This window comes from Biomphalaria glabrata, chromosome 14 (assembly GCF_947242115.1).
Source record: "Biomphalaria glabrata chromosome 14, xgBioGlab47.1, whole genome shotgun sequence".
Classification (NCBI taxonomy): domain Eukaryota; kingdom Metazoa; phylum Mollusca; class Gastropoda; family Planorbidae; genus Biomphalaria; species Biomphalaria glabrata.
Window position 1 is genome coordinate 15,348,066 of NC_074724.1, and position 17,374 is coordinate 15,365,439.

The 17,374-nt window shown below is 34.3% G+C and overlaps 1 protein-coding gene across 2 annotated transcripts; it reads left to right on the forward strand.

Moving 5' to 3' along the window:
- The first annotated feature begins 1,815 nt into the window (after positions 1 to 1,815).
- Positions 1,816 to 14,200, forward strand: LOC106064859 (uncharacterized). Of its 2 annotated transcripts, none has more exons than XM_056011358.1 (6): positions 1,816 to 1,898; positions 7,566 to 7,691; positions 10,288 to 10,484; positions 11,240 to 11,447; positions 13,466 to 13,753; positions 14,034 to 14,200. In XM_056011358.1, the coding sequence occupies exons 2-6, from the start codon at positions 7,604 to 7,606 to the stop codon at positions 14,183 to 14,185; spliced, it is 933 nt and encodes a 310-aa protein (XP_055867333.1). In that variant the 5' UTR covers positions 1,816 to 1,898; positions 7,566 to 7,603; the 3' UTR covers positions 14,186 to 14,200. The 2 variants fall into 2 exon arrangements, with proteins under 2 accessions (XP_055867333.1, XP_055867335.1); XM_056011360.1 differs by having other exon boundaries at positions 1,827 to 1,894.
- The last annotated feature ends 3,174 nt before the right edge of the window (positions 14,201 to 17,374 follow it).

Here is a 17,374-nt window from a genome sequence, read left to right on the forward strand (position 1 = left end):
GGTTCTTGGCTCAAAACCCAGATGAATTTTGTTTTAGTTAATAAATATTTCTACTTTTTTTGTAAGTCACATCCTGTAAAATAGATATGCATCTTTGATAATTTTTTTAAGTATATTTTTTTACAGCCTAATATGTTCTATCCTCTATCAATGTCTAGATCTGTCCGTCTGTCTTTAGGTGGACCACTTCGGGGGCCGATTTTAAGTTTGTGTGTCCACACAAACTCTCTTTGTAACCTTGTTATTATTATTATTCTTTTATTGCACATTATGATACAAGTTTTTTTTTTTTTTTGTGATATAAACAATCAATATCTCCATTCCATTATTGAAGTTTCGGTATTCGATATTATTTTACATGCTAAATAGTGGACTGGTTTCATTGTTTCAATATTCCACACATGCTCAACGGATTTCATTATTATTTCAAATGCTAAAGAACAGATTGATTTCAATATGTTGTTATTATTTTACATGCTAAAGAATAGATTGATTTTGTAATTTCATTATTTCAGACGGCGTTAATAATCTTTATGAAATATCACATTCAATTAATACATAAATCTTGATAAACCAAATACGTACCAGCAGTTGAGAAAAATAAATACAAATAAATAGCACACTTTTAAAAAAGTCATTGCGTGTGGCTTTGAAAATTGACTTTTAATTTATTTTTATTATTTATTTATTATTGTTTCATTAAAAATACATGATATCAAGAGAAATAAATCTCATTAAAGAATTTGAAGGAATGATAAATATAAGTAGATCTGTTTAGAGATGCTTTATTTATTAAATTAAGACTGACACAAAAAAAAATGAACAAACTATAAAATGATTGTTCTTTAAATTTGCTATTTTGCATTGAACAGTGGGGCTTTGACGTATACTGAAAGCGAAATAAGTGGGGAGGGGGTAAATGTAACTACACTGTCTCATAATACTGCGTAGTGTAGCGAAAAGTGCGCCCAGGGCGAGTAACTTTATTATCAATCCCCCCCCCACACACACACCATTTTTCATGAACATCAAAAGAAATATAGGCTTATAAATAAAAAGCATTTAACAATAACATTAACATTAGAATGAATTACCTAACTAAAATATCTACAATAATTTTTATATTTTGGCGCTTTTCTACGTGTTTACCCCCCCCCTCCGAGTGTGGCGCCCTGGGCATTGTGCCCCATCACTTCCCACCCACCTTCACAACGCCTCTGTGTCGACCCCATCCTTATTATACCATAAAGGCAGGTAGAGCAAGTTTACAACAAGAAGTCGAGGAAACATTTGCTCAATATTCGCAGTAAATCAAAACAATATGAGAATGTCGTCGTTAGGTGGGAGAGTTTCTGGTAGCTCAAACCCACATAGAGGGTAATTAGCAAATTTTAAAAAGTCGAAATTATTTATTTATTTATTTATTTAAATGAAGGCAACATTATTAAATATTTAGACTAATTCCAAACATGAAAGCCTATATTAAATAGTAATTTTTTTTATACTATGCCTTCCTTACAATTAACTATGTTGTCAATGTCTTAAATAATGTCTTATTGTTTGTAACTGTTGTACTTTTATGAAATGACAAACGCTTAACTGTTTTCAATAATAATATCATAGAAAATCAAAACCAACCGTTGCATGTTAATATTATCAGTCTTCCAAATATGGTAAAATCGGTTATTACAAGTTTTTCTATTTATTTTATTTATACATCTCAACATGACCGACGTACAGACAAACTACGCAAAACTAATAGCGGCTTTTTACTTTGCAGAGTGTCACTAAAAATATTTTCTGTAAAAAAGAAAAGCAAAATGGGATTTGCCCGTAATGATGTATCTATTTGTGGGAAGCATTATCGATCCATTTGGAACTGTCGTTAGCTACAGTAGGTAAGTTAGACATTGATATCAATAATTCCTATGTTCGGTAGATGTATTATATTTAAAACTTTTAAACACATAAAATACAGTCTTAGTCTATTTCTCTTAGTCTATTTCTCTTAGTCTATTTCTCTTAGTCTATTTCTCTTAGTATATTTCTGATTTCTAATTGAGAAAGAAGAAGTATGGGAAGCGAAACAAACAATGACTTAACAATGTCTAGTTGTAAGAACGATTTTTAGCTATGTTGCATTTAGATGTAGGTACTGAGCCTTTTTTGTTATTATTTTCAAACATTTTGTTCTTGGCCCTTGAAAAATGTTACATTTCTTAAATGTCGCCAGCTGATAAGAAACCTTATAAAATATCTCTTGAGTGGGGCATTTTAGTTTGGTGATATTACTAGAGAGTGTTGAATAAAAAGATATTAACATTTGACTTGATCTACATACTGATTGTCTCCATGGTTACGAAGAGCTATAACTGGGCCGGTGATATTAAGGCTTTTGACAAAGTTCACCACCATAGTTTGCTTAAAATATTTCGGCATTAATGGTCCACTGCATCAGTGGATTAAAGATTTTCTGATAGGGAGAGAACAAACTGTAATAATAAATGGCTCTAAATCAACACCGATAACAGTACCTCAAGGAACAGTCTTGGGTCCACTACTATTTTTAATTTACATAAATGATTTACCAAATTGCATTACTTCAGGAACAAAAGTCAGATTATTTGCAGATGATTGCATAATATATAGAACAATAAAAACAACACAAGACACAGATATTTTACAAAGAGAATTAGATGAATTACAGAAATGGGAATCAAATTGGAGCATGTCTTTCCACCCAGAAAAATGTCAGTTGTTAAGAGTAACAAAAAAACTAAAACAAATTAATTCCACTTATCTTATTCATGGCAAACCAATAACACAGACTAATAAATGAAAAACTGTCATGGAATCCACATATTGATGAAACTATAAAAAAAATCAAACAAAACATTAGGATTTATTAAAAGAAATTTCTATAAATCAAATAAGAACATAAAACTAAAATGTTATTTAACCTTGGCTAGGCCAATAATAGAATATGCATCCTCTGTTTGGGACCCCTCAACTCAAGAAAACATTAAGAAACTGGAACAAACACAAAATAGAGCAGTGAGATTCATAACAAACGAATATTCACATTTGACTAGAGTAACACCTTTAGTAAAATCACTAAATTTAGAAAGTCTTCAGGACAGAAGACTCAAAAGTAAAGTAGCAATTATACATAAAACACTGAACCATAATCTTCAAATGCAAAAACAAAATTTAATAAAGGCACATTCCTCGTCCCATATGCTAGGACAAATTTGTACAAATGCTCCTTCTTCTTTAGTACTATTAGAGCATGGAATTGGTTGCCTGAGCTAGCCAGAAAACCAGTGACTTGGCAGAATTTAAGTCATTGGTTAATATGCATGACTAAATGCATGAAGCGTAGGACATAATCATCTTCTTTTTTGAAGTAATGTCTGTATTATATAAGATAAGAAGATATTAAGACCTACTCAATGTGTTGCCTCTGTTTTGCTTTAAAAGAAAACACATATTATTTTTTTATAAATAATAGAAGATACTAATTATAATAATAACTGTGATATATATTTATAAAGGAAATTTAAAAAAAATACAATTTTAAATTTTATATCATAATAACTATCTTTATTTATATTTTATTCATAAGGGCCCTTATTGATTAACTAACTCGCCTATTTCTAATTCTCCCATTTGCCGAGGAAGAAAAAAAATTAGTAACCTTTCATCTCCTACCTTAAATGTAGGACCACTAGACCTGCCATATACGATTTTTTGTTCACGACTTCGACCCAATAAGTTTTTCTAAAAAGCAGACATTTTGAAATTATACATACGATTTGTTTTGTACGTAATATACTATGATATCAAAAACACTCGGATAGCTCAGTTAGTAAAGCATCAGATTTTATATCTCAAGGTCAAAAGTTAAAATATATACATAGCGTTTTTCGCACATTTTAGTTATTCGAGGTACATAAAAAAATTAAACGGAATTTATAACTTTAATATTAGAATGATTTTAATCACTAGTTTAAATATTAATGATGGTGTTTGAAACATCAGATAGCCTTTCAACTAAATTAAACGTAACATATATAAGAATACACTTGCCAAAAAGGGGGTTGTTGAGATTGTATTAAAGTTCAAACAAAATAAGGATGGGGGGGGGGGGGGGGGTTCGACCAAAGAATTATATGAGCATCTATTACGTTGAAAGGGATATTTTTATGGCCTGGGCCCTTTTTTCTTATTTCTGTTCTAATTTCGTATATCCTAATAGTTTCAATTAATATATTATAACTTCTTTATCCTTTGCGTTTTCAAGTGAAAATGACAATATCAAGGTTTAGTGTTTTATGTCACTCTTTAATACTACTCAAAATCAAATAGTTAAAAGAAAGAATTAAACAGATTACATTCGAAGAGATAAAGTTTGTGTTTTGTAATCACTAAACATTTTTACAATTTTTTTCTTGTCAGTAAAAGTACAAAGAGAAGCCACTTAAAATATTTTTAAAAAAATGACTTTTGACAAATGTACAGTTATTATTTAATAAATACAAAGAAAAACTAACTAGCTATGGAACTTTGTGTGATATAAGTCAAGCATATTAAATGTATAAATGTAAACTTTTACGAGCTTCCGAGTTTTTCAATGTCAAAGAACTTATGTTATTTTAAATTGGAATTAAATATTCAGGTAATTTATTTTCTATATTAATTTTGTTTAAAAGATATTAAAGTAAAGAAACGTAAAATGTCCCTTTCAGACCTTGCGATCTATAGTGCAGATGATGTTATGGTCATCTGTTTCTTTGGCCAATGAGCAGGGTTTCATGAGGCCCGCTTTTACTTTCTCCAACTTAAGTCAAATAGGCCTTTTTATTAGAGATTCAAAATCATAGTTTTCACCGAGATTCGAAATCATGACCCCAGGATTGGAAGTCAAATTCTTAACCACTCAGCCACCGCGTTCCCTTAAAAGATATTACAATAAAATAATATATCCTCAGGCTGCTTTGTATGATATACTATTATTAGAGTTTTTCATACATGGCGTCAAAGCTGTAAATGATTTAAACAAGAAATACTGCAACGCCAATAATGTGAACATCAGGAATACAATTTGTGACCCTAACATTGAACTTATGTGTGTCACACTTAGGCCTTACTACTTGCCTAGAGAATTCACACAGGTATGTGTTATTGTTGTGTACATACCACCGACGGCTGACACAGTGATTGCGTCGGACGTAATTTTTGATGTGCTTCACAATGTAGAATCAAAACACCCAGATTCTGTTTGTATAGTAACTGGAGATTTCAACAACCTGAATATTGACAACACACACTGTCAAACTATTGCCAGTACGTCTCCCTCCCCACAAGGCAGGGTAGAACACTCGACAAATGCTACGTAAACATTAAGCAGGCTTACAAATGTAAAAGTTTGTTCCCACTTGGAGATTCTAACCATGTAGTACTCCTTCTTATACCAAATTACAAACCTACTCTTAAAACTACAAAGAGAGTTAAAAAAACGGTCAAGATGTGGTCTGAAGAGGCTGTAGAAGAACTGCAAGGAGGCATTGAGAAAACTAACTGGGAAATCTTTATTGAGAACTGTCCAGACATAAACGAACTAACAGAAACTGCGAACTCGTATTTTTTATTCTGCGAGGAGTTAACAATTCCAACAAAAACAATATAAGTCTATGGAAACAAGCCCTGGATGACCCAAAAAATCAAACATCTTATTACTGAAAAGAAAATAAAGTATAAGGCTAGCAACGAAGAGTTTATAAATGCTAAAAATAAACTGAGGAAAGCAATAATTGAAGGGAAAAAAACATACAAAGAAAAAATTGAGAATTTTTTTGGAAATAACAACTCAAAAGCATGCTGGGAAGGATTAAAGAAAATAACAGGCTGCGCCTCAAAACGAGAACAAATTTCAGTGGCTGATGATGAGAAATTCGCCAACAAACGAAATTATTTTTATTCTGACAAAAAAAACAGCCCAGCGACTCTTTTTTCTATACAAACTCAATAGCTTTAAACTAAACAAGAAGATCCTTGAGACTTTTTACGCGCGACTATACAAAATCTGCTAACATACGGAATAACTTGTTGGCAAGGCAACGCTTCATTTAACCTGTTGCGACGTCTAGAAAACATCATTAAAAAAGCATCAAAAATTACACTCACAACATTACCACATTTAAAGGAACTTTTTGAACAAAAGTGCATAAGAAAATTCGAAAAAAAATCATGGAAGACAACGGCCACCCGCTCCATCAGAACTACGTCAGGTCGTCGTGAAGTGGGCGACTGCTGTCAATCAAAACAAGAACGAAGCGGTACAAAAACTCGTTCGTGCCTCACTCGGTCAGACTCTATCACCGCCATTCATTGATCAGGGAACATGAAATGCACCAAGATACCTGTGTGTAGTCGCTGAATGAACTCTTCATGTTGTCTGTTGTATTTATGTGTATGTTTCTGTTGTGTTGTCTTTATATGAGAAACGAGTCCTTGTAATCACAACAAATTTCCGTAAGGATCAATAAAGCAGTCTTAGTCTTAGTCTCAGTGTTAGTCTTAGTCTTAGTCTTAGTGTTACCGGTGTACAGAATAAGAAAGTATTGATACGCGATGTATTTGATTAAAGCCTATTATAAGCCGTGAGCACCGTTCAGCACTAAGGAATCAAGTGTCTTTACTCTTTTGTTTCTCGTGTAAGACAAAGTATTTCTATGTTTACAAATGTACCCTGGCCTCCTGGTCGTGCGATATACGCTCTGGACTGTGGTTCGGTCGTCTCGATGATCCTTGGTTCATTCCCTGCCCGCTGACATATCCTCTTCTTGCATGAGGTTTGAGCTGGAATGTACATAATCTTCAACCTTGAATGAACACAGTGGCGTAGCTAGGGTGAGGGGAGGAGGGGGAAAATTTTTAAATCTCACCGGGCCCCCACTTGAGGGGCGGCCAAATGTGTGTGTGGGGGGGGTTAATTAAAAATTAAATATTAATACATATAAAGAAGCCTCAAAGAGGTCAAGTATACCGGGCCCCCAAACAATGGAAAATTCCTAGCTACGCCCGTGAAGGAATATCCGAAAGATGTAAAACATTTTACACAAAGTTATTAATATTATTTATTTCACGAATATGACGTCTTTGACATTGTCCATTTTGTGTTCAAATTAAATCTCTTTGATTTTCTCTATTAATTTTGTGTTCGTCATACTGTGGGTTTTCATTATTTTACCACCACATTTCTTCATGTAGTGCCGGTTCTCTCTTCGTTTTCTCTTATACTGAATTTAATTGCTTAGAGAGATTATGTAAAGAAAAAGCAGATTAATGTAAATAAATTTTAGTGTAAAAAAAAAATCCACTGTAAGTTGTTAATATTTCTTTTATAAATTCTAAGTATTTTGCATTGGTTCAATGCTTATCTTGCTTGGGGTTGGCGGGGATATGGAATATATGGAAATATAAACATTAGAAGGTTTGATCTAAGTATTGATAAGTAAATTTGTCTTAATAGTTTAACATTTGGTTCAACATTTGTTTTACAGATTGTAACATATGACATTTCCTACACGTATTGAAGATCATGGACTGGCCCTATTTTAGGTGTAGTCTTATATGCCGTCATTTCAGTCTCATATTGGGCTTACTATGCGTAGGATGTGTGTATTTAAGTAAGTCGTAATGGTCTTTTTCTTAGGATTTTCTTAGGACACAACGATGTGCTTTGGGTAGTCAAGCGAAATAGTAGAATTTCAAATTAATATTAGTCAAATAATAAATATTTATTAATAGTATAAACATGGGATTTGTCTGCGATATTATTACGCTAGCTTTGATACAATTGGCTGCCTGGTCTTGTGCTATGCGCTCTGGACTGATGTTCGGTGGTCTCGAAAGTCCCTGGTTTGAATACCTACCAGCTGTCATCCCCGGTCGTCTTTCCGGAGGTTTGGACGAGGATGTGATTATCTTCAGAATCAGAAGAAGCTTTCCAAACATAAAAAAAAAACATTGAATTTTGAAAGGAGACATTTATTTTATTTTGGTCTTACAATTTAGAAGGACAGCCTTAACACAATCCTTGTCTTTTCCATATTTGTAAGCTAGTGGCTTATTAATATTTTTAGAAAGTTACTAAGCTTATTAATAAAGGCACATTTCTGAGTTTAAAAAACAAAAGGAAAATTGAATTATCTTTTTATTTATATAGACATAGAGATTCAAACCAGGCAACTGTCAGGAAAAAGTCTAAAAACGCCGCGAGATTTCTGTTACTCTTGCTTTTCCATTTTTATGTATACATGATTTTGTTTTTGAATAAGAACATAATGTTACTTCCTCATACCTAATGTCTTTGTACACACAAAATTGCAGATGTCGTAAAATTAAATAATTTACATTTAGTTGTGTAGCAACTACCTAATAATGTATTTGTAATTTATAGGCTTACCATTCTTATTATCTATTTACGATATATATTAATACTAGAAGTACACACCAGCTACGCCCGTTGATTAGTTCCTAAGCTTTATATTATTTATTATGACAATAATTTTAATAAACAGGCCACATTTTAACGATCGACCTAACTTAATTTTTTAGCCTGTGAATTAGTGTAACTGTTAGGAAATCTCACGGCCCACTCTCTCTTTTTTTCTCAGTCACTCTCTCTCTATCTTTTTTCGCTCTCGAAACCCTTTTTATTTTTTTTAACAGGGCTCATTGACTTTTGACTTGATTTGAAAAGTACCGCTTCATAAAGCGCTTGGGGAAACGAAAAAAAATTGCTTTAAAATTACCAAATAAGTGATATTTTAAAAATGCTTTATATGAAGGTGGCGGTCTTTTGTGAATATACCGAAAATAACTACAAAGGTTGGATAGACAGATTGCTTTTTTTTCGAATAGAAGTCGTCAGGTTGTGAATATTTCTAATCCGGTTCTTAATGAGCATCTAGGAGGTAAATGGAACTTTTGTATTAAATGTCATGTGGATCCGTACGACAGTTTAAGATATTTCTTGATCAATGAATCAGTCAGTCAGTGGTATTTTACGTTTATAATAATAGATTGCGATTGTTTTAACATTTTTAATGAAGCAAATTTAAGTTTCTTTTGTTTATTATATTCACTGTTCTTTTTTTTAATGATAGACACAATATGGTTAACTATTAACCTAGGCCTAGGCCACTGCAACCTATGCGACCGCAGTGGGCCCCTTTTTCAAAGGATCCGCACTTTTATAGGACCCGCGCTAGTTCAAGGTTTATAAATTATTAAACTAAACCATTTTTTAACTTGAAACAGATTTCCCTCGCCCTCATGTCGATTTACCAGGAGGTCAACAATTCTCAAAGATAGATTGAAACACTTGATAATTCTTGCTATTGAGTGGGATCTATGTAGGAAACATAATTATTATGATATACTGTATGACTTGGCTATACGCAAGGCTCGTATAGTAATTCTGTACGTAGTAAAGAATGAATAAATGCATAGACGAATTTATTTTCTAATACAATCTCTTACATTTCACTTATATCCGCTTCCCTACCCAAACTTGGCACCGCGAAATCCGTTTCGAATAGGGCCTCACAATGGGTAAGTTCGGCCTTGCTATTTAGTGTTTGTAAAATGTTTGTTTGTAAACTGTTTAAGCCCGGCACTGCTTTTTACATATATATATATATAGTAGATTACTTAGATTAGTTCCAAGTGCTGTTTTGTGTTTGTAAAATGTTTGTTTGTAAAATGTTTTACAATGTTTCGAATGTTCCATCAGTGTTAAAGATGTTTACATCCTAATCCAAACCTTCCACAGAACAAAGGGGGATGGGAGCGGGCAGGGTTTGATAAATTTTTAAACGACAGTCTAGCGCGCAGGCAGCCATCCGTAGTGTGAATACTACTCTTGTATTTTCTCGTGGACTATCCGCAGAAATAAGAGAGTGATCTTTCCTTTACTTCTTGTTTAAACTCCTGTGGGAAGATGAGAATTATATATAAAGATAGATTTGTTGTACGTGTAAATACTTTTTAACATTGCAATTCGCTTACTATAAAGGTAAGACAAGTTGGGTTAAATTGCCATTTTGTATTCATCCGCGTCATTCAAGTTATTTTTAGTAGATGAAACGTAACAATGTCGTCGCTAACACACAGAAGTTCACACAAACACAGCATAAATGTTAAAATTCACTTACAATAATTGCGTTATTACAATAAAATTTACTTTTTACATCGTCATGTGTTATTTTATTTTCTAAGGCAGAACGAATGAATTCACCGCTGTGTTAAATCCACTTAGGCAAACAGATTGTATTACCAAGTGCCAGGATGGCTTGTTGGCCAAAGTTGATCGCTTGGTTTTATCTGGTAAAATTGATATTAAAGACCCGGCTCCTGGCTTGGGAACCGTTGCATCACTACAGTTGAAACTCTCTGAGAACACAGAGCCCAATGATGTAAGTGTAAATACAGTTTCTCTAATGTTATCCATTATAACCATGGCTTTTAATTTCTAAAGTAGAGTTGTTGTTTTTATTTAACCATTTTTAAATATATAACCTGTTTCTTTTATAATACCTCAATCTTCAAGAAGGATTTGTTTCAGGCGAATTGTAATTTATTTTCTGAGTTAAAATTTCATATTTTAATACCCTGTACGTAAAATCAATGAGCGACTTTAAAAAAAAAAAAAAGCCAAATGGCATTAAAAAAAAGACAAATCCAAGGTAAACTACCCCTTTAAAAAAAATAACAATAATAGTTTTTAAATAAACAAAAAATGTTGAAAAAAGTTGTTCAGATCTTGCGATCTATAGGGCAAATGATAAAGCTTGATGGTCATATAAAGATAATGATAGAAATTAATAAATAAAATTACAGAAGGTGGGGGCTGGCTGTAGTCAGAGATTAAAAGGAGAGGGGTGGTAGAGATTAATTAGTGAAATGGGAGCGGGATAGGTTAAAAAGAGAGATTGGAAATTAATAATTAACTACTAATTCAATGAGAGGGTGGGTGAACTGAGATAAATAAAAAGATGGAAAGTGTGTAATTAGAGAATAAATGTTGCTCACAGAGGGAATGCAAAAGGTGCTAATTGGACAATTACAATAACGGGATTGTGGGATTGCACTAATTAACCATCTCTAAGCTTTATTTTGCAGTTTGTGTCAGATAGCGTTTTGATAAAGACTTTATTTACACCATGCTCAGCTTTCTATAGTGGATTTGGACAGTTGCTTTGGTCACGGGCCAAACACAGAATCATTTTACTGTGAGAAAACAGACAGCGCTAATGTCTTTCACGTGTATCTGAATATGTCAGCGGATGTTTCGCTCAGCGAGAAGGAAGTTGTAATACGCGTGTCTACATATGAAAACTCGCAGTTAGGAAACTTTGTCAAACTACCCAAAATATACAGTAAGTGTTCTCTTCTCATTTATTATTTTTTTATTTTCATTTATTTCTATAAATAATTTGGTAGTATTACAGATTATGACGCCTGCGTTTGATTCATCTCTTTTTGTGTTTTTACGGTAGCCATGAGGCTCAAAAACCTACCACCCAAATTATTAGTGAAAAATTTTTTTTAGTTTTTACAGTCTTCCATTTAATAATTTTCTGTAATGGAAGAGGCGTGTGTAAAAAAAGTCAAGAAAAACATAACACTGTACTATATTTCGTTTTAGGAACACTTTTGTTTTAAGTATTAGCCTATCTAAGCCTTAAATCTAGATTTAGAGATTAGGGTTAGGAAAAATTAAAAGTTTATATATAGGTTTAGGGTTAGGTTAAGTTTAAGGTTAGGTTTAGTGATAGGTTTAGATTTAACCGAATCGGACGTGGGTGGATTAATTTGTAATATTACCAATAATTTAATAGCCTACTTTAAGTTGATTGGTTTGAACTAAGTTAGTTTAAATAATTAATCATGTATTTAAAAGGTAACGGTGCAATTACGATTAAAATAACAACTACAAAAAAACGAGGTAGACCATGGCACAAAAGTGCTCATTGCAGATGACTAGGTGCTTACAGTGAATGATAATCTTTTTTTTTTAATCTTAAGGGACGTTTTTTAGTTGGGGAATAAGAAAGGCGGTTTTTCGTTGTGTTGGCACTCTAGTTAACAGTGGGCCACAAAAATAGATGACCTTTACATCATCTGCCCTTTAGATCGCAAGGTCCGAAGGGGGATTTTTTAAAAATGTAGCCTACTGGTTTATACAACATGCACAGGTCTGGGAAACCAAATATTCTCGACCTGTATGCCCTACGGAAAACAGCAGGGTTTCTGACCAGGGCTTTTCCAAATCCAATGGAGGATTTGAACCTCTCAAGCCCTCATTAAAAAGGAATTTAATGATGATTTCTAAACGTTACGCTAACAAAGTAGACTTTTTGTTTGTGTGACTGCCTGCGTATTATTTACCCAGGAAAAGGTTAGTTTATTGAAAATGCTAAGAAGAGCCACGTAGGCCTATTAGCTAAATCTGGGACTCTATAATACCATGGATTAACATTTTCTTTTCATAATATTGCAACGATTCTAACTATTCAAGCTGCTTGCCAACTGCAACACACGACAGCACCAACTCAAAGAAGTTAACAACTCAGACTCCAAAATAACGTAACAGCTTCATGCTCAATAAATCACAGTCAATACTGTACAATTGGCAACACATAACACTGACTGTACCAATGTTTGACCGTTAACAACCGTACTGCCATATTAAATTATGTAAGGGTGTATAAAACTCTACTGGTCTCTCCGCCTTGTTCCGAGCTTGCACTGGGTTCAACTAATCCGGACTGGTTTCTCACTTTGGGCTCGTTGCGTCGGACTTGATCGCAGATCAACACGTTGTCTCGTACTTGCGAGGTATCTTGACAGTACTCCGCACCAAACGTCGTAATTCCCCAAACAGAACCACACCACTGAAACGCACTGAACCAATTCGTCTGTAGTGAACCGAACTGTAGTGAACTGTCTTGATTGTGACACCTCCGCTTTTTATTTAGAGTCCCCGCATGCCTTCCATAAACTGACGGAACGTCACTCAACTAATCTTGTTGATCACATGAATAAACCCAACGTGACTGGCATGAGCAATGTTCACTTTAGACGTTTCTTGAAACTTGGTCAATCTTCGCTGCGGACCGCTCAACTAGCGCTAGCCTGAGGCAATTTTGTCGGCTGACTACACACACACACACACACACACACACACACACACACACACACACATACACACACACACACACACACACACACACGCGGTACCTACACGTACCACCACGTTATTACAATATATCGAGACAATTCTATAAAACACTTTACAAAACAAATATAAATGAAAACCTAATGAACAAATCTATTTCCAAATATCCCGACCTGGTTGTATCTTCTGTTTTCCTAATTCTTTTTTTTTCTTCAGATTTGCAGAATGCGGTATTAACCCTCAACAGTCACTCATTGACACACGGATGTTCGGGTATTGAACTGGAGAAAGAAACTTCAGAAATAACCTTGTGCTGTATAAACATGGCGTCTCCGTGTGAGGCTATCATACATCACATGGGCGTGACCCAAGTCAAAGCCAAGGACTGCGTCACATATACGATACCTGAAGGGGCCATAAGAGACTTCACCTTTACATTCAAGGCATGCAACCAACCTAACTTGGTTCACTCATACAGATGTCAATTAAAAGTATTACAAACTGGTAAGCTAAAATATTTGTAAGCGTAATGAAATAATTTTTGATAAGAGAAAATAGTTTCATTTTATGACAAAATATTGTTATGTATTATATTATTTTGTGCATAATATCTACAACTGAAATAAATGAATGTCTGTTTTAAGAAAAGGAATTGTACAAAAGTTCAAATACTATTAATTTTAATAACAGTATTTTTTGGTTACAATTTTTTTTTAATTGCGAAAGCATACTTCACGTTTGCTAATCTGGTTGAAATGTTTGTTTCTTGTCTTTCTAATTAAAGGGAAAGCTCAAGAGTCCGGCAGTGATGACGTAACATTCACCATTCTCCCTGTGCTCGGCATTGTGGCTTTTATTCTCGGAGTTCCCATCATTTGTTTTTGTTGTAGAAGTAAGATTCATTTAGATTGTGTACGAGTGAACTCTAAACATTAATAGTTTAAATTTACGCTTATAATTCCTTTTTGCAATGGAATTGTGAGACTTAATATCAATCATTTATTGACAGTAGCGTAAGACAATGTAAGATTACAATAAAAGTCATTAACCAAGTTTATAAAGTATCTGAACTAATGTTCTGTTTCTTCTACTATACGCTTAAGAAAATACCTTTTTTTGTTTCAGGGGGAAATGGCGTGTAAGTATAATGTCCACAGTTTTATACATAAAGGCACTTAAGAAATAACCATTAGTTATTGCAGCAGTACCATAGAAATAAGATATTCACTTCAATAGCATGCTGCATGTTAAATTTAGACAAATAATTTATTTATATTTTATGATAAGAAATGTCTTATACGGCTTAAGCATATTTTTGCATTTTTTTTATTAACAGAAACCTTGAAAGTGCAATCAACAGATCAAAAGTCAAAACGTTTTAATGAATGGAAAAGCCTCAGTCAGTAGGGTCTAATATTGATGACAGTTATATCAGCAATGGTTCCTTCTTGCTTAACAATTCAGTTTTAAAGAATGCATCAACTTGGTCAATCTTTTTCTTAACCAAGAAAGATATACTCAATATTAGTTAAGGTTGGTGTAAGAAAGAAGGGGAATTTATGTGTGTGTGTGTATGAATGTTTAATTACCGCTAAGAGTGTTATCAGTCTTTGTAAACTAAACAGTTGTAGTAATAGCGAATGCGTTATACAGAATTGTATCAATATGTGTAGAAATGGAAGTATTGGTAGTGTTGTTGTTGTTGTTTTTTTGATAGTGTAATTAGTGTATTTATACATGTGATAAATGTTTATGTAAACAGTGTATTAAAGCAGTTTGTTTGTGAGTGGTAGTATTGGCAACTTATGTTTGCTAAAAGATAGGTGGGGTACATGATAAAGGATTGTATTTATTACATGTCTGCATTAATATTTGTATGATAAATCATGGGCGTAGCCAGGGGGGATTGGGGTTTAACCCCCCCCCCCCCCCGAAATGAAATCCCCCCCCCCGAATGGGGGGAGTCGGAATTTAATGACTGATTTTTTGCTTTGATTTTGTTTATTTTAGGTGAGTTTTTAATACTAAACCATCACTTGCCCCAGCACAACCAAAGGGGTTTTGAGTTTAAAACCCCCTAACAGGGGGTTCTGAGTTTAAAAACCCCTACCAGGGGGATTCGAGTTTAAAAACCCCTACCAGAGGGGTTCGAGTTTAAAAACCCCTACCAGGGTTTTTGAGTTTAAAACCCCCTACCAGGGGTTTTGAGTTTTATACCCTCTACCTGGGGTTTTTGCAGTTAACTCCCCCTCTTCTATAAAACAAAACACAAAAAATGCAAACGAAAATCCACTAATTCCAAGAGCATAGTTAAGGAAGATTTTGATTTTAAAACGTCTCTAAAATTTACGATAAACCCCCTCTTCAATATAAAAAAAAAGCTAATTACACAATCAAAATGTTATGAGCATAGCTAAATGGGTTTTGACTCAGATTTGAGTTTAAACCCCAATTCAGCGGGGTTTGAAGTAAAAAAATACCTCGTTAATAATAAAAACAAAGCAAATTATGCATTCAAAATGTTATGAGTGTAGTCAAAGGGGTTTTGAGTTTAAACTCCCCTCCAGTGGAGTTTGAAGCTAAAAAGTACCTCTTCAATATAAATAAAAGCAAATTACTCACTCTAAAATCTACGAGCGTAGCCAAAGGGGTTTTGAGTTTAAACCCCCCGCCAGGGATAAAAATACATCTTCAGTGTAAGAAAAAAAGCAAATTACGGACTCAAAATGCTATGAGCGTTGCCAAAAGAGGTTTTGAGTTTAAGCCCCCATTCAGAGGGGTTTGATGCTAAAAATACCTCTTCAATAAAAAAAAAAAGCAAATTACACACTAAAATTATTTGAGCGTAGCCAATCCAATCGGGGGTTTTGAGTTTAAACCCTTCTTCTACAGTTGGCTTTTTTTTAAAGTTTAAAACCCTTCCAGATGGTTTTGAGTTTAAGATCCCCCTACAGAGCATTTTGAGGTGGAAAACCCCCAACAGATGATTTTGACGATAAAACTTCTCTTTTCGATATAAAATCTAAAGCAAACTACAATCACTTAATTCCAAGAGCGTATTCAAGAGAGGTTACACATTTTTACCAGTGGCAGGGCTCCATTTATAAACTGCAGTGAATAGTCATCTACCGAAATTGAAAAACACAAAATGTGGCTCAACAAAGATGGCTAAGACAGATTTTAGAAGTCAGTTATAGAGATCGGGCCTAAATCCTATGCCGACAAAATAAATTACGCATAAGAAGAGTTGCAATGATATCCTAGTACAACTTGACGCCACTCATTCATGGAGGTCCTCATGGCAGGTGGGAAGAGGCTTCAGACATTACCAGTGACAGATTTTTATGGAAACAGCTTGACGTCAAATGCTCCGAACGGCGCAGTAAAAATAGCACATTAGGTTTTTGAAATTAAAACTTAGCAGGAAAATGCAGTGTAGATACCTCAGAATATGCATTTTGTTGGCTTTCAATACCAGAAATAGTGCTTGGCGGCGGGGCTTTGCCCCGCGCTGGGGGAGATCCTAGCGCTCCCCCCAGACCCCCTTGCTATTAATGGCGGGGAATCTACAAATTTATGGAAACAGCTTAACAGCAAATGCGACGAACGACGCGGGAGGGTCTAAGTCAGTAAGAATATCACATTAGGTTTTTGAAATAAATCTTTTTAATAGCAGGAAAATGCACTGCAGATACCTCAGAATATGCATTTTGTTGGTTTTCAATATCAGAAATGGTGCTTGGCGGCGGGGCTTCGCCCCGCGCTGGAGCTCCCCCAGACCCCATTGCTAGTAATGGCGGGGAATCTACAATTTTTCCACTAACTCATGGAAGAACCTATTATAGCTCACAATAAACGTCTTCCGAAAGAATGAAGGGTCAGAATGTAATAAAAATTATGTACACACACACATAAATACATATATTTTTTTTTCGCGTGGGGGGGGGGGAGAAAAAAAATCCCCCCCCCAAATCCCACCCCCCCCCCCGAAAAAAATCCTGGTTACGCCCATGTGATAAATAATATTAAAATCAAAAGATTGTGCCTGATTATTAGTGATAAATTATGCAATTAGTAGTGAATTAATTAATGATGATACCACATATTTGTTGGGAGGTTTTGCCC